The following is a 21,767-nucleotide window of genomic DNA, read 5'->3' on the forward strand; positions in this document are numbered from 1 at the left end:
AACCTCTTCCAACCAATCTGATTTAATTTACATTATGTCAAAGACTTTTAATTTCCTGAAAATGGATATGCAGAAAAGTTTCCCAAGGATGTGTCTGCAGTTGGAATGGACTCCAATATGCTCATGGAACCATTTATAATAAAATAGGAATCAGTAAGTAATCACAGAACCAATTAATAAACCTGAAGGAAGAAAACACTAAATGCAGACATGTTGTTACCTTGAAAGCTGTTGAAGTAGATCCACGTGTGTACCCAGAACCAGCAACAAGCAATTCAGTCAGGGCTGTAGCAAATACTGTGCTTACTGCTTAGTGGACCACGGATGCCCTTGGAAAAGACCCCAGTCCAACGCTCTGGGGACCTGGGAGCTCAATTCACCACAAACTTACTCTGAGACTTTGTATGAGTTGCTTATCCTTTTTTTGGCTTTCAATTAAACTTCTGTAGGTAAGTATCTACATCCATAGTAAGATTATATCTGGAGAACAGTGAGTACTATTTATATGCAAGAGTTTTTTTGGATTTTTTTTTTTTGGTGATAAACTATGATATAATGCTTTCTATCCTCTTTTTTTCCCGGGTAAAAGAAAAAAACTCACTGAAATATTAATTCTCCACTGATCTTAAGGTAAAATGAAAGGTAGGAAAACGTAGGTCCACCTCTTCATTTAGAAACACAAATATTTTGGTCCCATTCTTTGCACTGAACTATCTGGGCAATAGATTCAGTGAGTGTAGAATTTAGAATGAATGACCAATTCTTTAAAAAATAGAGTATTGGGTTAATATAGATGAAGATAGTGGTCGTGATAAGCCATCCAAAGATACAGAAAGTTCTTTTCTTACCTCGGGGATTATGACTAGACCAAATATTAAGCCAAAAAGGACGAGGTTCACACCATACATCCATCGGAGGAAGATGAAGTACGATGCCGCCGAAGAACCAAAGTGACCTGGAGAAAGAAAAGTGGGAGGATTCAGGTGCTGCAGGAGAATCTCAGCACTTTCTGTGTGTGATGGATTTAATTTTCACATCAAACAAACATCCCGATCTCCATTTTCTTTTTCCAGATAAAATAACCTGAGGCTGTGTGGGAGTCACCGAGCTCTCTAAGCTCCCACAATCAGAAAATAAAGAAGCAGAATTTAAATCTTGGTCTGACTAGTTCAGACCCCGTTCTTTTTTCTGATACAACAAAACTAACAAAATAATCTAATCAGAAGGTCAAGAACACAATCCAAGCCCTTGGAAAACTCTTCGGGAAACCAGCTAAAACCCAGTGGCACCAAAATACTCACTTTCAATGTCCTTGATCTTCATTTCCCAAGGAATACACTGAGTCTTGAAATTATCAAAGTCTCGCTTCAACTTGACCCATTTCTGAAATAAAACAGGTAAAACCCTCAGTTCATTAACATGTTCACCTGGAACAGAAAGGGGCACGTTGGAGGGGCGTGTTGACGCTAACGTGTCAGTGTGAGGTAGACATGCCAGGGAGGCTGCCATCTTGGTGTCCCATCTCCTGCAGTCCTTGTGCCCAGGCTTCCAGAGGGAGATGATTAACCCTTCACATTCCCAAAGTCAGGTGTGGAGGAAGAGAGAAGCCAGGGAAACAACAATGCCTTGCATTTGTCTACAATGCTGCCGAAATTCCAGGTTTGGGCAATTCACATCTAAACTTAGAAATTCTGTGTTCACTTTCTGGTTTGGAGGATCAAATTGGGTTAGCAATCTCTGATAGAACTTTCTTCACCTTAAAACAAAAATTCTAGGCAAAAGAGAAATCTCACAACTCTCATACTTACATTTGGCAGACAGCCAAGTCCCTAATCGGATAGGAATTGTTGCTAAACTATAAGGCTGGTGATAAAGAGATCTCGACTGCTGGCTGCCCATTCTTCTCTGGAGGGCACAACAGCCTTGCTTTCCTGAAAGGATTTAGGAAGGCGTTTTGCCCCCTCCGATGGTCTGTTTCCAACACCCAGAGTTTGTATCAACTGGAAACCTGAGACGCTGTCTGTCTGATGGCTGGTGTTGCTTTGTCAAAACTCCAAGGGGCTGCTCTCCACCAACCCCACCTCCTGGAAATAAATCCATTTGGAACAACAACAACAACAAAAAAAAACCTCATAGAAAACAGCAGGCCAAGGGAACAGATCCTAAGATCAGTTTCTATTATTAAAAGTCTCCTAAAAACTTGTTCATGACAGAAATGAGATTTTCCCTTATAAAGTCACCAAGGATGAAAGGGAAAATTTATGTGAAGGAATCAGACAGGCTTCCAGACCCGGTTTTCCAGATATGGTTTTGACCACATCCTGATTGAATGATTACTTTAAAGAAGGAAACCACCTGTCAGAAGAGGGAGATGGTCACAGATGCAAAAGAGAAGAAGGGCTCATAAGCAAAAGCCTGGCTAATAATAACGACGAAGATAGAGAGAGATGTTGGGAGTGACAGACGAACATTTGGCATTCCAGTCCTGTTGCTTCATCTACCCTCCCTAGTTCTGTGTCTGTGCTTAAAAAGTCTTTAGCTTATTTGGTTTCCTATGTAGATCTGCCTATAAGGAGAGCATTTGATGATTACCTGGGCTGCGAGTATTTGGTTTCTATGACAGTGACTTTCATTGCAAATTAGTAGATGAGGTGATGGTTTAGCTACCCACATACCTGTATCAACTAAGAAAAATAAAAGGCACTGCTGATGTGGACTTCAAATTTTCCAGTTCTTGCATCAGTTATTTCTCCTTGTAAATTAATAATCCAGCATCTGGTTTTCTAGGTCAGTCTTATAAGCTTTATTAATGTGAGTCCTCCCCTGAGAGATGGATCCCCTGTCAGGGTGCTGATAAAATCAGTATAAAATACAGACTTGCAAGGCTGGGGACCAGGAAGGCAACATATGTTGCCAAGTGAGGCCCCTGGAGGTACAGCCTGCTGGGCTGGTCCCTTGGCAACCCCCTGACATCCCCACCAGCCTGTGGGCATCTGCCTCTGAAAGGTGATGCCCTAGAGCTGTGACAGAGGCAGACAGAGGCCTGGGAGAAGCTCTTGTCATTGAAGCCCTTGTCCTTCATTAGTTGACAGAGTCAGAACACTGAGCTGGGGCATGGGCAGGAGACCCCAAGTCCCTTCCTTAGGGCTGTGTGAGATGAGAGCTGCTGGCCCTGGGCCTGGGTTATTAGTTGTCACATCGTCTTGCTCTCCAGCTGTATATGTAGGAAAAAGGTTTCAAGAGTGGTGGAGCAAGACCCAAAAAGTATGACTCCTGTCTGTGGATGGTCTCTGGGGCCGGGCGACTAAATTGAAAACAACCAGCGAGGCCTGAGAAACAGAACTGCAGAGCAAGGAAAAAGGGACACTATTCTTTGAAATTTGTGGAAAACATTTCGTGCAGGGTATATAAATAAATTTTAGGAAGCAGTTCAGCATTCTTAAAAGGATGCAAGAAATACGGCTTTTCAAGTAGAGGATAACAATTTGAAATTTTAAAAAGAATATGTATATGTGGAGTATGGAAGAATTACAGAGGAGCTAAGAGTTCAGTAATGGAATGAGCAGAAACATTAGATGCAATAAAGATTATAATTGACACAGGAAAATAGATTCAATGATATTGAGAATAAATCTGATAAATTGCAAAGAGAAAGAAGGCAAAGTATTAAAAACAATGAGGGAAGGTAAATATGGAAGGCAGAATATGGAAAGTGATCCTTTTCCTCAGGAGGAAGCTAGAACTGCTTGACAAAAACGTGACTGAACACAATAATTTATCAGATATATTTGTCTAGAAATCTGCTATACAACATTGTGCCTATACTTAACAATACCGTATTGTGCACTTAAAAATTTAAGAAGGCAGATCTCAAGTATTCTTACCACAATAAAAAAAACAGCAAACACAAATTAAAGGAAGAATAACGACCTATATTTTACCATTAGATTTGCACAAAGTTTAAAAGACAGTAACATTCATAATTAATGAGGATGAGTCATTCTCAGACTTTGTTCATTTGAGCATGAGTTGCTACAAACTGGGGAAAATAATCAGGAAATGTATATTAAAATTTTAAATATGCATGCTTTTGAACCAGCAATATTATTTTGGGGACTCTGTCCTGTTGTAATAAAAAAATACATGTATCTAAGATAATGTTTGTTGTCTAAGGTGTTTGTTGCAGCATTGTCAAAGTAAAAAAAACTAGAAAAAAGAAAGATATATTTGAAGAGCACATTCCTCCGTTGGGAAAAAAAAAGATCTGAGTGTGCAGTCATTAGGTGATAAACAGTTTCTAGACAAAATTAACGAAATGACCCATAGATAGTTGTCAGGCAATTGTCACTGAAAAAGGAGGAAAAAAAATATTAGGAATAAAAAAGATTAAAACCCTAAAGATACAGAAAGTAATTACAAAAATTATGGGATGACCACATGCAACTTTCTGTTAATACATATGAAAATTTTAATGAAATGATCAAGTTTTGGGAAGTACATGAATTCTCAAAATAGCCCCAAGAAAAAATTAAAACTTGAATAACCAATAAACAGGAATACATGAAAAAATTATCAAGGTAGTCTATAAAAATGGCTTCTGATCTCTACAGTTTTAAGGGTGTCAGCTCTAAAATTTCCAAGAAATGAATAACCAAGCTCCATAAACTGATTTACAGCATAAAGAAGAGGTAATGCTATTCGTATGATACTATAAAGCAAGTGCATCCCTGATATTAAAACCTGCCAAGATAGCCTGCTTGTGCATGTGTGCACACACAAATGCAAATTTAGATCAATCTTATGAAAATTTATGTAAAAATCATAAATAAAATACTGGAAAGTCAAATGTGTTTGTGAGGTTAAAAGTAATGTGCACTGACTGAAACTATCCCAGAAATAAAAGGAAGTTTAATAACAGAAAGGGAAAGGTGTTTAATAAAATCTAATATCTATTTCTAATAAAATGGAAGTCCCACTTAACTATAAATAGAGGATAATTTCTTACTGTAAGAAAGGAAATCTATTTCAAGCCAACAACTCTCAGAAGCTTAATGTGAAACACTGGAGTCATTCTCATTAAAGTGACGAAAAGACAAGGAGACCTATGATCACCACTATCAGTTGAGATTGTTCTAGGATTGCTAACCCCGCTGTAGGGTAGATATGATATAGCACATTTAGAAGAACCCAACAAAAACATCTTTACATAACATAATCAGGTGCAGATGATTAGAATTAATAAGAGTATAATAAGGGAACCTGATATAAAGTTAACACACAAATCTGTAGCTTTCCTACATACCACCAATCACTAGTTATTAATGTAAAATGATCCCATTTGCAAAAGCAACTACAATAGGAACTACGTAGAAATAAACTTAAAACATCTACATGAAGAGAAAACGACACGCTTTGCTGAATGATGTAAAATAAGGCTTGCGAAATGTATGATATTCTTAGATTGAAGATTAGATATTGCATAGATAAGAAGTTTTCCCCAAGTAAAGCACGAGTGTAAGAAATTCCAATCAAAATCTCAATGGACTATATTGGAACTTGGCAACGTGATTTTAAAAATACATATGGACCAATAAAAAAAGTACTAAGAAAAAATAAATAAATAAAAATGCATGTGGAAACACAGGCAAGATTCAGCCAAGACAGTTTTGAAAAACAAGGGTAAAAAGGGGAAGCTGAAACTCAAAGGCATCAGAATTGAGTTGAAACAACGATGTCAAGTGATGTTCGGAGAAAAAGCCCTGAACAGACTCTATTCAAGACTCGAGTGAATGAGAAAGGTAGATTTTCAAATCAGTGGGTAAAGGAAGGATACTCCAATAAGTCCCACATTAAATATCCAATCATCAGAATCAGGAGCCCAGGTTATGACATAACTTAACAAAGCAGAACTGCCCCTGCCACCCCAAGCATCGCAGTTTATCATTCGTATGACCCTGATTGTACCATAGCCCTTCTGGGTCACTAATTCTGTGAGGTTATTCACTGGAGAGGAAACAAGTCTCAAATATAGTGAAGCCTTCACAGATAAGTAAAGAGAAGTTGGCAGAATACACTTGCTTTCCACTCCTGGGTGAACTGAAATGGTCAGCTGGCTCTTGCCCTCAGTAGGGGGTAGCTGGACACAAATGGTGAGGCTGGGGGCGGGGGTGCTGGTGCTGGTCCCCCAGATTCTGAAGCTGAGTAGACCCTCCCCACAGGATGGCTGCCTCCACCCCACACACCTTAGCCATCAGCATCTTGTAGGCGTAGAGTCGCTTGCCTTTCCCCTTGCCCAAGGCTCCTTCATACCTCTCCACAAATGCTTGGGCCTCCCTAGTGAGGAAAAGGAAAAAAAAAAAAAAAGGCAGGAATTCAATTAGCACCTAACCAAAGGAAATTTGAACCATGAGGGGATATATGTGGCTGCAAGCCTAATGTGTTTTTATACCCCTGGTTAGAATACAAATTCCACGAAGGCAGGACATTTTGTGTGTTTTGTCCTGAAGTTTCCCAAATGCCAAGAGTAGTGCTTGGTACATAGCAGGCACTGGTGGTAGGCAGAATTTTGGCCCCTGTGACCTTTTCCCCCTGGGGTTATACCTGATAATATATTATGTGGCAAAAGGGACTTTGCAGATGTAATGAAGATTACTGACTTTGAAACAGGGAGATTATATTGGATTATCTGTATGGTCCCAATGTAATCACATGATCCCTTAGAAACAGAAGAGAAAGGCAGAAGAATCAGAGAGAGAGAGACGGCAGAAGGGTAAGTCAGAGAAAGCAGAAGCAGGAAAAGTCTCAACCTTCTGTGGCTGAGGCTGCTCTGGAAGGAGGCCACATGGAAAGCATGAGAAGGAAATGAATTCTGCCAACACCCAGGGAGCCTGGAAGAGCACCTCGAGCCCAGATGAGAACTGCAGCCCTGCTGACACCTTTATTTTAGCCTGGTGAGACCCTGAGCAGAGAACCCAGCCACGCCACGCCAGACTCTGACCTATGGAAGTGTGAGCTAATGAATGAGTGTTGTTTTAAACTGTTATGCTTGTGGTAATTTGTCGCAACAGCAATAGAAAGTTAATACAGCATTCATTCCATATTTGAGGAATGCCTGAATGTTGAGTGAGGGAGTGCGTGAACGTGCAGCAAAAGCAGGGTGAGAAACACAGGATTCAGTCTATCTATTAAATATTCTGGGGTGATGTGCTGGAACTGGTGACAACAGGCTCTGAGAATAGGTTGTTAAATACCTGGCCAACCAGTCATTAAACTGTTAGCTTTAAACTGCCTATGGCGGGAGTGTTTAGGCCATGGAAATCAGCAAATGCTACAGTCAGGGCACCTCCTATCGTATCCCTTGGAGAGCTGGTTTATCAGCAATGGCTGGATAAACCCAAATGAGTGGATGAAGAATGACAAACATCTCAGGGTAGACAAAAGAAAGCGTTGTGGGGCTGCGTGTCCGGCTGCTGCTGCTACAGTCCCCATTGCCCAGACACAATACCTACACCACTGTTCCCGTTGCCTCCAAAGTACAAGTGTAGGCAGCTGACACATGTCAAAGTTGCATTCTGACCTGGGGTGAATCCCGAGGCTGGCTTTAGTGGGATATCTGAATGTCTCAATGCTAATGGTTGACTGTCTGGCTCCTGACCCCAGGGTCAAAAGCTGGCCTGAATGTCCTCCTCAGTGGGATCGGCTCCTTCTTTCCCTCTAGGCAGGAGATGTCCTGGAAGTGAGTTATCTGTGACCACCAACGCCACTGCAACTCCAAAGAATGGTTTCACGATATTCATATTTTTGTTCTTTTCCTGTATCTTACAAGTGGACAGAGACTTGTAAGCATGTGGAGTTTTGCAAGTTTAAATGTTCCAGGTTTTAAGATTTAAGGGCTTCAGATGAGGATTCTCAAAAGTAAGGGCCAGTCCTTGTGCCCGAGCCATTGAGCCTAGCAGCAAATGCTTCCCTTCTCTATGTCCATATAGATCCCCCCAATAGAGCCCTCAAGAAACCTAAGGCCCCTCCCCAAGGCTGGGTGCAAACTCCAAGTATCAGTCACTGTAAAGAGCCCGCCTGGTTTAATGGACACAGCCAACGTTTTTGGACCCAGTGAAGGTGTATAAAGAATAACATTTTTACAGCAAACTCCTTTTAACAAGTTATCTGCGATCCTGAATATCACGTTCTTCCTGATCAGAGGTAGCATTTGGGTTTTGGTTTATGGAAACACTGGCTCCTGCCATGCACTTCCCAACTGTTGCAAATTCCACTTTTGTAAGGTGTGTTTGTTCCCACTCCCTCTTGTTAGCAGAGTCCTTTTCAAATGGGAACCTCTGCAAGCTCCCCTCTCCTTTCCTCAGTCCAAATGGTGTGCAGTAAATGGAGTGAACAGGGAAAAGAGGAGGGAGCCCTTGCCTGAGGAAGCTTCCAGGGGCCTGGATCTCAAGGTCACTTTTGGCAAGTGATTGTTCACCCTTGGGCCCCTCCAGCACTCAGCAGAGGAGGCAGTTATTGAAAGTGCTCTCAGAGGCAGCCACACCACAGAGATCACTTCAGAATTCCCTCATATTTGCCTCTAGGAAGACCCTCCTCGTAGACAAAGTAGCCAAAATTACAGGTTGGAAAACATGGTCGGATGACCGGAGATGACTGCTGGAAGGAAAGGGGGTATATTGTATGGCTTTTAGTGCCAGAGAGACCCAGGTGAGCTGCTGTGCCTCTCAGAGTAGCAGAATTTTCATCTAAAAATAGGGATAATGTTATGAGAATTAAATGCATGTATGAATTCACGCGAGGTAGGCACAGTGATTTCATCAACCAGGCAGTCACTCTTTCCCCTTCTGGGGAAATGGCAGCTCCTAGAGCAGGCAGCTAATAAGATTCTTTTTGAGCCCAGGAGGGTAAAGGGAGGAACTCTGCCCTCCCCCAGGTTCCTGATCTAGGGGCTTGGCAATGTGGCCTTCCACAGTGGGAAGATTCTGAAGTTGATTCAAGGCATCTTTCAGAGATAACATTTCCAAAAACTCTTCCCAGGTGCAGTAGATCAGACTCAAAATCACACTTAATTTTGGGATGCAGAGGTAAACACAGACACAGGGCAGCCCGCATTTGATGGCATCCTTACAGAGCTTTGCTGCCCCATGCAGAACATTGGGAGAGTCAACCTGAAATCTGGAAGACATCTTGAGGAAAACAGGGTACAGGGGTGGCCAAAAGGAGGTTGCTATAGGTTGCAGGTGGCCAGATGTTGAAGGTTGTCTGGGACAGGGTGGTTTGGTGTCTCTCTTTGTTCTGAAGCAATTGCTATTTTTAGTCGGGGAGAGAAGGATCAATCAGATGCTGAGCTCACTATAAGTGGAAATTCAGATTGGCCAGACCTAGGCATCTGCTCTAGTGACTTGACCGAATCAGTTTGAGGGCAGCTGAAGCTGGCCAAGCATGCTTGGCTTCCTATACGTAGGAGGTGTCAGCAAATTATGTGACATTCTTTCTTTCAAAATGTAGAGCATAATTCTCCTTCCCTTGAATGTGGGCCAGACTCAGTGACTTGCTTCCAGTGAATAGAAAGTGGTAGAAGTAATGGTTTATGACTTCTGAAACTAGGACATAAAGAATATTGTGATTTCCTCCTTGAATTCCCCCTTTTCTAGAGGAAGCCAGCTGCCATATCATGAAGACACTCAAGCAGCCTATGGGAAAAAACTAAGGTCCCCTTCTAACAACCACTACCAACTTGTCATTTATGTGAGTGAGCTCATCAGACTTAATCGAACCTTCAGGTGACTATAGCCCTGGCCAATATCTTTACTTAACCTTATAAGACTCCAAGAGAACTGTCTAGCTAAGCACTCCTGAATGCCAAACCCACAGAAGATAATAAATATTTATTATTGCTTTAAACTACTAAGTTTTGGGAGTAATTTATTACATAGCACTCGATAATTAACACACTGTAGAACCCACACTACTGATCTCTTTGGTGCAAACACATTTAGGATTGTTGTATCTTCTTGATTGACTGGCCACTTTATCATTATGTAATGTTTCTCTCTGTCCCTGGTAATAGTCTTTACTCTAAAGTTGACTTATCTTATATTTACATAGCCTCTCCTACTTTCTTTTGGTCAATGTTGGCATGGTATATTTTCCCTATCGTTTTACTTTCAACCTCCATATATCATTGTATTTAAAGGCATTTCTTATAGACAATATATAGTTGGGTCATTTTTTAAATCCACTCTGCCAATCTCTGTCTTTAATTGGTATATTTAGAGCACTTACATTTAATGTAATTACTGGTATGTTAAACCTTAAGTCTGACATTTAATTTTTTGTTTTCTGTTTATTGTTTTTTATTTCTGCTTTCCTGAAGGTAATTTGAACATTTTTAGGATTCCATTTTGATTTATCTATAGTGTTATTGAATGTATCTCTTTATATAGCTTTTTCAGTAGTTGCTCTAGGTATTACATTATATATGATATACATGATATACATATTATATATATTTATATCCAATATCATATAGTTTACTTATAAAAGTCTACTCGTGCTGACATTTTAGTAGTAAGAGTGAAGTATAGAATCCTTGCTTCTCTCTATGTCCTTTTACCCACCCTGTTTATAATATATTTATCTTAAACATTTTCTCTACATTCATTGAGAACCACTTTAGATGGTGCTATAATTTTATTTTATTTTTTTGGCAGCTGGCGAGTATGGGGATCCAAATCCTTGAACTTGGTGTTAAAACAGCACACTCTAATCAACTGAGTTAACTGGACAGCCCCCAATTTTTTTTTTATTTTAACATTTATTTGTATGTACTTGTGCGGTACAGTGTATTATTTCAATCCATGCATATACTGTACATTGATTCACTTAAAATGGTTAGCATGGCCTTGTACCCATTAGTCCACTATTGCCCCTTCCCCCATGCCCCTTTGTCCTCCCAGCCTCTGGTAACTGTTATTCAACTCTGCACTTCTATGAGAACATTTCATTTTATTTTTTTAGATTCCGGATATGAATGAGATCATCTGGTATTTTTCTTTGTATGCATGGCTTAGCTCACTTAACATAATGGTCTCCAGTTCCATCCACATTGCTGCAAATGACAGGATTTCATTTTTTTAATAGCTGAATAGTATTACATTGTACACACACACACACATACACACACACACACACACACACACTACAGTTTCATCCACTCACCCGTTGATGGGCATTTAGGTTGATTCCATCTCTTGACTACTGTGAATATTGTTGCGATGAACACAGGAGTGCAGGTGTCTCTTTGATACATTGATTTCATTTCCTTTGGGTATATACCCAGCAGTGCGATTGCTACATAATAAGGCAGTTCAATTTTTAGTTCTCTGAGGAATCTCCATAGTATTTTCCACAATGGCAGTACTAATCTACATTACCACCAACAATGTAGAAGGATTCCCTTTTTTCCACATCTTTGCCAGTGTTCGTTATTTTCTGTCTTTTTGATAATAGCCATTCTAACTGGAGTAAGATGATATCTCGGTTTTAATTTGCATTTCTCTGATGATTAGTGATATCGAGCATTTTTTCAGGTGCCTCTGGGCTATTTGTATGTCTTCTTTTGAGAAATATCTGTTCAGGTCCTTTGCTCATTTTTTAATTGGGTTATTTGATTTTTTGCTATTGAGTTGTCTGAGTTCCTTATATATTTTGTATATTATACCCTTGTCTGATGTGTAGTTTGCAAACACTTTCTCCCATTGTGTAGATTGTCTCTTTACTTTGTTGATTGTGTCTTTTGCTGTGCAGAAGCTTTTTATTTGATGTAATCCCATTTGTCTATTTTTGCTTTAGTTGCCTGTGCCTTTGTAGTCTTGTTCAAAAAAGTGCTGCCCACTCCCATTTCATGTAGCATTCCCCTATGTTTTCTTTTACTGGTTTCAGGTTTAAAATGTAGGTCATTAAACTATTTTGAGTTTACTTTTGTGTATAGTGAGCAATAGGGGCCTAGTTTCAATTTTCTGCATGTGGATATACAGTTTTCCCAGCACCATTTATGGAAGAAACTGTCCTTTCCCCAGTGTATATTTTTGGCACTTTTGTAAAAAATCAGTTTGCTGTAAATGCATGGGTTTAGTTCTGGGCTCTCTATTCTGTTGCATTGATCAATTTGTTTCTATGCCAGTACCACGCTGTTTTGGTTACTATAACTTTATAATATAATTTGAAGTCAGAAAAAAAAGTTTTGCAGTCAGGTAGTGATGCTTCCAACTTTGTTCCTATTGTTTAAGATTGCTTTGGCTAAATGGTGTCTTTTGTGGGTCCACACAAATTTTAAGATAATTTTTTCTATTTCTGTGAAGAATATCATTGATATTTTGATAGAGATTGCATTGAATCTGTAGATTGCTTTGGGTAATATGGGCATTTGATTATATTAATTCTTACAACAGGGGTTATCTTTCCATTTATTTGTCTTCAATTTCTTTCACCAATGTTTTATAGTTTTCATTTTAGAAGGCTTTCTCCTCCTTGGTTAAATTATTCCTGAATATTTCATCTTTTTGGTAGCTATTGTGAATGGGATTACCTTCTTGATTTCATCTTCAGATATTTTATTATTGGTGTATAGGAACATGATTGATTTTGTGCATTGATTTTGTATCCTGCCATTTTGCTGAATCCATTTATTAGTTCTAGGAATGTTTTAATGGAGTCTTTAGGGTTTTCTATGTATATGATCATGTCATCTTCAAACAGAGATAGTTTGACTTCCTTCTTTTCCATTTGGATGCCCTTATTTCTTTCTATTACCTTATTGTGCTGGATGGAACTTCTAGTACTATGTTGAATAAGAGTGTGGAAAATGGGCATCTTTGTCTGATTCCACATCTTAGAGGAAAAGCCTCCAATTTTTGTCCATTCACTATGATATTAGTTGTGGGTTTGTTGTATATGGTCTTTATTGTGTTGAAGTACATTCCTTCTATACCTAATTTGTTGAGTGTTTTTATCATAAGTGGGTGTTGTATTTTATCAAATGCTTTTTCTGCATGTATTGAATTGATCATATGATTCTTTCCCTTCATTCTGTTGATGTGATTGATCACATTTATTGATTTGCATATGTTGAACCACCCTTGAGTCCCTGGAATGAATCCCATATGATCCTGGTGAACAATCTTTTTAACATGTTGTTGGATTTGGTTAACTAGCATTCTGTTGAGGATTTTTGCATCTATGTTCGTTAGGGATATTGGTCTGTAGTTTTCTTTTTTTGCTGTGTCTTTTTCCAGTTTTGGTATGAAGGTATTTCTGGGCCTGTAGAATGAGTTTGGAATTATTCCCTCCTCTTCAGGTTTTGGAAAAACTTTGAGAAGATTGGTATTAGCTCTTTAAATGTTTGGTAGAACTCAGCAGTGATGATGTCTGGTCCTGGGGTTTTCTTTGTTGTGAGACTTTTTATTACTGCTTCAATCTCATTACTCATCATTGGTGTATTTAGGTTTTCTAATTCTTCATGATTCAACCTTGGTAAGTTTGTGTACAGGAATTTATCCATTTCTTCTAGGTTTTCCAATTTGTTAGTGTATAGTTCATAACAGTCTCTTATGATCCTTTGTATCTCTGTGGTATCAATTCTAATGGCTCCTTTTTCATTTCTGATTTTATTGGAGTCTTCTCTCTTTTTTCATTAATCTAGCTAAAGGTTTGTCAATTTTGTCGATCTTTTCAAAAAACCAACTTTGTTTTACTGGTATTTTACATTGTTTTTTAAGTCTCTAATTAGATATTATAAAACTCTGGATCTTATTTAAATCTTGTGTTTTAGCAGGGCTCCTCTGCCATCTCATGCATGAAGGGGGATGCTGCCTTGTTTCTTCCAGATGTGGGTGAAAGTCTAGGTTCTTCACTTGGATTCCTTTGACACCTGGGGCTGGGGAGGGGCTCCTAGTACTGCTGAGTAGGGATGAAAGTTCAGACTCCCCAGCAGGCCTTGACTCATGTCTGGTTACTGCCTGGTGGGGATGAAAGTCCCTGCTCTCCACTTGGCCTTCTCTGACACCACCCTGGTGGGGGTGCCTGACCTTCTCAGAGTCTGGGAAGGGGGCAAATCTAGGCTTCCCCACTTGGTCTTTGCTGCTGTCAGGGGTGGTGATGGGGCTGCTGTTTTGTTTGTGGTGTTTTGTTTGAGTAGGATTGTTATTCTCCAAAAGGTTTGCCTCTTTCCAGGCTGTCTGTTTCCTGGCCCTTTGGCTAGAGAGAGCAGGCTTTTCTTGGGCAGTTGTTTTGGTCTTTATCTACTGGTGTTTCCAGGTTGCCAGCTTCTCCGATATCCAGTCTGGGATACGTAAGGCAAAAAGAAAACCCAGGGGACTCAATGCCTTGTCGTTCCTTTGGTCCAGAGGTCCTTATCCAGTTTACCTTCTTCTCTCCACTTTCCCAAGTCTTCTAATGTCTGCTTTATATACAATGTCTAGGGCTTTAGTTGCACTTAGTAGGAAGAATAAGGAAAAGTATGTCCACTCCATATTTCTAGAAGAAGTTTTCTGATCTTTCTGAAGAAAGCAAGCAGTCTGATTTTCTAAGACATTAAGCTTCTGACAAAGCTGAGTCAGACAAACCTGACTAATTCTGTGATGAAAGTGAACATCTCTGACTTGTGAGCACTAGAAGCTCTTACGCCAACATCACATCCTACCCTGTATCATTGTCAATGATGTCCATGTGATTCTCCAGTGCATCTTTGTTCCCCAACCTCATCTCGCAGGGCTCAGCATAGTGTCTGGCACAAAAGATGTTCAAGCTTTAAAAATAACAACTGCTATTTATTAATTGTATATTATGTGCTGGGCACTTAATATAAATATTTTGAATTCATCAGAACAACCCTGTGAGGTAGATATCATTACTCCCATTTTATAAATAAGGAATGTGAAGCTCGGGGAGGGTAAGGGAAGGAAATCTGCCTGAGAGAGATTAGGTAGCCAGCCTAAGTTCCCGGATGTGGCAGAGGTGTGAATTCAGGTGTGCACCAGTTCACTGCTGTTGCTCTTTCTGCCTTGCCCTCCTTCTTAGACAGCTCCAGTAACTACACCCAGGTTAGCCAGCTGCTTTCCTGGGCCAGAGACAGGGCCCCCATACCACTGCTTATAAAAAAGAGGATGTAGTCTGGGGATGCTATCTGCAGTTGGAGATTTTACTGCCCCAAGAAGAGATCATACAGGAGGCAAAGGGATGCGTTCTAGAATGTCTGGCAATTCTGGAGAGCTGATTACAAATTAAGAGTGCAGGCTCTGGACCCAGTATTCCTGAGTTCAAATCCTGGCTGAGTCACTTAACTAGCTGTGTGACCTTGGGCAAATCACATGATTGATATGTGCCTGTTTCCTCATCAGTAAAATGGGGACAAAAATAATAGTGTCCATATCACAGGGTGGTTGTGAGGATTAAATGCACTGTTACACATACTGCACTCAGAACAGTGCCTGGCACATAGGGAGTGCTCAGCAAATGTTGGCTATATATAAAAAAGGAAGAATATTAATTGATGAAGAAGATATGGCTCTGCAAACAAGAGCATCCAGTCAAGTGAGGGGACAGTGCCTTGGGGATCTGAGGGGCAGTAAATAACTCAGCCTGAATGTGGGGAGGGGCAATGAAAACTTCCCTGAAGAGGGGACACTTGGCCTAAGTCTTACAAGGTATGTAGGATTTAGCTAGGTGGGCTGGCAAAAACGCAAAGGTCTTCCAGATAGAGTCACGGGCTTGAGGGGTGACCCAGAGGCTGGAGAGCCTTAGATCTGAGCCTAAGATAAGAGGTTTGGGAGAGGGAAGGGGCAGGCAGGGAGGTCTGGAGGGAAGAGACCCACTGTTTGCTCTGGAGACCTATTCCAGTGACAGAGACAGGTCTCTTGAATTTCTCAGGCCTTGGCCACTGCCCACCCTGCCAGGAGTAGCAACTCTACCTCTCAGAGCCAGGGAGGAGATGTCAGATTTCTCCTCTGAACAGCTGAATAGCCGTCGGGGATTTTCATCATCCCTGAGACTTCCAGCCAGCTGGAGATCTCATTTCCATAAGCATCAAGGTTGGGCTTTTTCCACTGTTAATAAAAGATGTGTTCAAGTGACACCTGAGTGGGGGTGAGGTTGTGTTAGAGTGACAGGTGGCTATTCCACTCAGCTGACAAGAGGAGGAACCCAGCGTGGAGGGAGCAGGAGAAGGGATGCAAAAAAAGGAGCTGGGAAGGAAGACAGGGCACCGCCTAGAGCTGAACCTACCATCCAAACCGAAGCCACTAGCCACATGTGACTATTCAAATTTTTAAATTTTAAAAAATTTGGGGCCGAACCCGTGGCGCACTTGGTAGAGTGCTGCGCTGGGAGCGCGGCGACGCTCCCGCCGCGGGTTCGGATCCTATATAGGACTGACCGGTGCACTCACTGGCTGAGTGCCGGTCACAAAAAAACGACAAAAAAAAAAAAAAAAAAAATTTTATTGTTTTACTTGACAAACAAAAGTTGGATATATTTATGGTGTACAACATGATGTTTTGAAATATGTATACATTGTTGAATGGCTAAATCAAGCTAATTAACATATGTATTACCTCACATAGTTTTTTTGGGGGGGTGAGAACACAATCAACTCTCCTAGCAATTTTCGACTCTACAGCATATTGTTATTAACTATAATCACCATGCTATACATACATTTAAATTGAAACAAATGTAAATAAAAAATTCAGTTTCTCCTTTGCACTAACTATATCTCAAGTGCTCTTGAGGAGGCACTTGTGGCTAGTGGCTACTGTACTGGACAGTGTAGATTTAGGACTATTTCCAACATTGCAGAAAGTCTGTTGGTCAGCGATGGCCTGGAGCATGGGCCTGGAGGCGCTGCTGGAGGTGTTTCTTCTGGCAGCTGCAGGGGAGACAGTGTAATAATTTGCAGGGCACAGGAGTAAGCTCTGTGCACCAGATCAGCTGTCAGGGTCTGCACAACGTGGGAGTAGCCAGTGTCAAAACATGGTTGCCCATCACTCGACTTAAAGGGTAAGGAGTTTGACTTGAGCCATGAGGAAACTTGGTGTGAGAAGAGGCTGGGAAAATGGGCTTTATCTAAAATAAGTGAGTGTGAGTGTCACCCTCAATGCTGTGGCACAAAAACAGAGGAGGGACCTACGGGACAACAGTAATGTTGGATGGGAATTTTTTTAGCAGAGAACCACAAGTTATGCAATGTGACTTCTACTCCTATCTCAAGACTGCAACAGAGACTAAGGAATCTTAAAATGCTTGATGTGCCAGCCTTTCATATGGAAACCACAGAAGCGGCTAAGTTGAAAAGAGGAGTGGCATGGATGTGAGGTCTGTTACCATTCCCAGAATGATATTCATGGAATGACATTCATCTCTTTGTAGAAGAAATGCTTTGGCTTCAAAGCATCAGCACCAGCCTGGCCTTGGGTCAGGCAATAGGGATGTGAGAGTTGCTAAACCAGACCCTCTCTCTGCTCACTGGGCAGATCATTACCAGCGAGAATGTGCTACACGCGGAGAGATTCTGGGTGCTTAAAGAACACAGGAGAGAGCTGCTTTTGTTGAGAAAGAGGGTCATAGAAAGCTGCGCCAGGGATGGCATGTCTGTGTTGGGTGTGAGGGAGTCACAGAAGCCTCCAGATGAGGTGGGCGTGGGACAGAAAGGGCAGGCAGGCAGTGGAAGGGCTGGACACAGGTCAGGAGTGCAAGGAGTCTCCATCTCTCCGGGGCAGGCCCCCCTTGGTGGTGAACAGCAAGGCCTGCCTTTGCTCTAGTGGTGCCCCCCAAGTGCTGTGCTTGTGCTGGGGAGGGTGGGAGGATGAATCCCCCTTCTTGTCAAGCCCCTTAGGGCAGAGAGAAGGAAGGGACTCCCACTCCCATCAGAAGGAGCTGGGCCTGTTGGACAAGGACCACCAGGCTGCTCACCTGAGCTCTGTCAGCTTCTTTGACATGGGCCAGGGCTTGTTCCGCACGGTGGCAATGAGCTTCTTCTTTTCTTCCACCTGCTCCAGGATCCGGGCCAGCTCCTCCTCCGACAGGGACTCCCCACCAGAGGCACTGGAGGCCAAGGAGGATGACCTGGAGGCAGATGCAGAGGAGTGGGAAAGGAGGTGGGTGTCCTCAGGTGCTCTGGAATGTGGAGGAGACCACAGGCAAGACAGTGAGGCGTGCTCCCTGACACTCAGGTCACTGTACACGCCTGCCCCTGCTGGGAACCCTCAGTGATGCCCACCGCCTGTCAGAGGAGGCCAAAACTCTGTCCTGTGGCCCAAGGCCCCACAGGGCTGCCTCCTGAGACTTGATTTCTCTGAGGCCTCCCCACACACCACACTCTAGCGCAGTGCTGCCCAATAAAAATAGAACTCGAGCCACTTACTGTAATGTAAAATTTTCTGGTCCCACATTCAAATGGTAAAAGATGAATAAAATGAATTTTAGTAATACATTTTATTTAATCCAATATATCAAAAACTTATCATTTCAACATGTAATAAACATAAAAGTTATTAATAAAGTACTTCCGTCTTTTTTTCAGTCTTCAAAATTCAGTGCTCATTTTGTACTCACAGTACATGTCAATTCAGACATTCAATTTTCATTGGACATATTTAATATGTATTTGGATTTCATACATTTGTAGCCAAAAAAGTAGATTCACAGATCCAGATTGTTTTAGACATTCTTAAAAGTTTCCTAATAACTGAATCAAGTGGCAAAATGCCATTTTCTTTTGATACTTGCATCTGCACTGACAAAACTAGTTAGTCTTTGTAGAAGAAACGCGTTGGCTTCAAAGGCAAATCAAATCAGTTTCAAAACTGCATCTGTCTGTTCAAGTTAAGTAAATTCCATCACGCTTGCATCAACTCAGTAGTATTAATATTAAATTAAATTAACTTAGAAATTCAATTTCTCCTCAGTCACACTGGCCACATTTCAAGAGCTTGACAGCCATGGGTGGCTAGGGCCATCACATCGGACATCCCTGCTGTAGAGAACCTTCCCCATCTCCCAGACAACACTACGTGCACAGCTGCCACAAAATGCAAGTTTTTGTGTGGCTTGGGACTATTCTTCAGTGATAAAAATAGTGACTCTCAGCTGAATGAGACAGCAGCCGACAGGGTAGGTAAAAGAGAGGTTGAAGGAAGGGTTATGTGTCTGGGCAGCCTTAGCAAGTTTCAACATGGAAGTAGCAGGATGTGGGCTTGGGTTATTGCAGGTTCTAGAGACGAGTTAAGAGCAAGGGAGAAGTCTTAGGATGGCTTTGAACGTTGGAAAGCCTAGAACACAGGGATTTGGGGCTATACCTCATGGATACCCCATGATATCTCAAAAAACTGGATATCCATGTGTAGAAGAATGAAACTAGTGTGTGAGTGGGCAGGGGAGAGTGGCATTTAGTCATTGCTTATTCAAATTCCATCTGTTCTTCAAAGCCTTACTGAAATGCTTCCCTTCTCCATGGAGGAACCCTGATGCCCCAGTGCCCCAGCAATACAGCACTCCATCAAGTCCTGTCTTGTGTACACAACTGCTTTCTGTCTTGTCTAGTGATTACTGCTGCCCGTGTCTTATCTCCCCTACTAGCCTGTCAGTATCTGGGGGATCTGGCACTGAGTCTTTTCCATCTCTCTAAACCTGTCATGGCACTCAGTTGCAAATGGGATGGAGGATTTCTTGTCTGTAGTCCTTACTTTGCATCTGCCACCCAGACACCTGTGGTCCATTTAGGATGGCACAGGTTCCCTCTAAATTCTGGCACCCCCCCAGGGTCCACCAACACTGCATCCAAGTTCTGCTTGAGTTGCTAAGGGCACTAAGCATCCTTCACCCCTTTGGGTCATGTCTGGGAACAACCAGACAGTAGACAAAAGTCCTAACCAGGCCAGGGATTGCTGGCATGGGTGACAGAAGAAATCAGTGGCCTCTTTTGAGGGCCTTGATTTCCTCCCTGTGAAGGTGGAGAGGAAGGGCGGAACACCGGCTAAAGGGTGTGGACAAAGACGGTTGGTTAGCACACAGCTCTTCACCATTATCCTAACACTTGCAGCTGTTTCAAAGCCTCTCCATCCATTATCATAGGGGATTCCTAAAACCTTCTGAGAAGTGAGTGAGGCATGTGTGATCCCCAATGAATGAAACAGGGAGGCAACAAGAGCGACGCCCCACCAAAATTGGTAGCAAAAAACAGAACAAAAATCCCGATTTGCTGATTCCATACGTTGGCTCTGTCCCCTAACCCATGTATGCTAGTGCTAAGGAACAAAGGAGACAAAACAAATAAATCAAACCCCCAAATTGTAGAATTTCAGAGCTGGTAGAACTCTTGAAGTTCTTCTAGATCAGTGCCACATTTCTAGAAGAGGAAATAGGTCCAGATGGGAAAAGGGGTGTGCTTAAGCCTTCTGATGGGTCCTAAAGCCAATTTTGTTCATTTCTCTCAGCCCCTCCCCTTCTAGAGCTGTGGTGAGTCACCAGCTGAAATTCAGGGGACCTGGGATCTTGTCCCACCCTGCTGCCATGTCACCTCCCCACCCAGAGCCTCACTTGCATCCGTGTAACATGAGCTGTGGAGTCAAGAGTGCCCGGGGCCACTGCACCTGTGATGCGGGCAGTTGCAAAGGTGGGGGCAAAGGGAAGCAGGAGCAAGAGCGGGGGTGACCTCTCACAAAGCAGGGGGACACCGGCCGCTCTTCAGGGGAGGGAAGAGGTCTGGGAAGGAGAGAGTGAGCACGGGGTGAACGCCCCTGAATCAGAGCCACAACACACCTGGGTTTCTTCAGCGGCTTCCATGTCTCCTCCTTCCTTGGAGCCTTCTTTTCCTTCTGTGGGGGTTCTCTCTGCTCCTTGAGGGAAGCCCTCCCGTCCCTCTTCCTCCTCCCTTCGCAGGTCCTCTCTGTCGTGCTCCTCCGCACCTGTTCCCCCAGCTCCTCACGATGTCTCCTGCGCTCTGTTGGTTTCCTCCGGGGAGATCCTGGCCTTGGGCTGCCCCCAGCCTGCTCCTTCTCTCCAGGCTGGGCTCCGCGCCTGCCCGGCGTACCCTGAGCTTTGGGCGCCCGCTTGCTTGAGGGTCTCCTCCCTGATCTGTCACCTGCAGAGGCAGGAAATGGACAGTTCTGATCCCACTGGCCTCGGCCCCAGGAAGGAGCCCCAGTTGTGAGAAATCAAAAGTTCAAGACACTTCCTGGAACTTGTCAGCTGTTTTGGGGCTCAGAACATGAAATCCTAAAATGCAGCACTTTGGCATACTGAGTATCTTCAGCTGAAGGAAACTGAGAAAACTGCAGAATCAGGAAGGTCACTCTCTGACATTCTCCCTCCCTCCTTCTCTGAAGGCCCTCATGTGACAGGTGTCGTGCCCTATACACAGAAAAAAGAAATAGCACACAGAGACCAAGAAAAATCTGAACAAACAGGCCTTGCTAAGTCCCCCCTGGTTGGGTACCTGGCTGATCATCTCCTTCGTCCTCCAATCATACTTCTGCACAACCGTCTCTAAAAAAATTCAGTTTTCCCTGGGTCTCTGGGTCTTCATTTCTGAAGGCTCTTGTGCTATATAAAACTTACATTGAAACATTTGTATGCTTTTCTCTTGTTTATCCGTCTTTTGTTATAGGGGTCTCAGCCATAAACCTTGCAATGGGTGAGGAAAGAAATCTTTTCTCTCTACAGCTCCAAAAACCACCTATTTTGGAAGCCTCTGGCCTGAAATAAGAATTATGGTC

The 21,767-nt window shown here is 42.4% G+C and overlaps 1 protein-coding gene across 1 annotated transcript in view; it reads right to left on the bottom strand.

Moving 5' to 3' along the window:
* TMC2 (transmembrane channel like 2) overlaps positions 1-21,767 on the bottom strand; it is a 72,605-nt gene that overhangs the window by 49,082 nt on the left and 1,756 nt on the right. The window contains exons 2-6 of the mRNA XM_063086780.1: positions 20,812-21,133; positions 17,965-18,117; positions 6,243-6,333; positions 1,302-1,383; positions 849-955 (exon numbers count right to left, since the gene is read on the bottom strand). Coding sequence (XP_062942850.1) covers positions 849-955; positions 1,302-1,383; positions 6,243-6,333; positions 17,965-18,117; positions 20,812-21,133 — 755 coding nt within the window. The remainder of the gene's footprint in view (positions 1-848; positions 956-1,301; positions 1,384-6,242; positions 6,334-17,964; positions 18,118-20,811; positions 21,134-21,767) is intronic.

Source organism: Cynocephalus volans, chromosome 1 (assembly GCF_027409185.1).
Source record: "Cynocephalus volans isolate mCynVol1 chromosome 1, mCynVol1.pri, whole genome shotgun sequence".
NCBI lineage: Eukaryota > Metazoa > Chordata > Mammalia > Dermoptera > Cynocephalidae > Cynocephalus > Cynocephalus volans.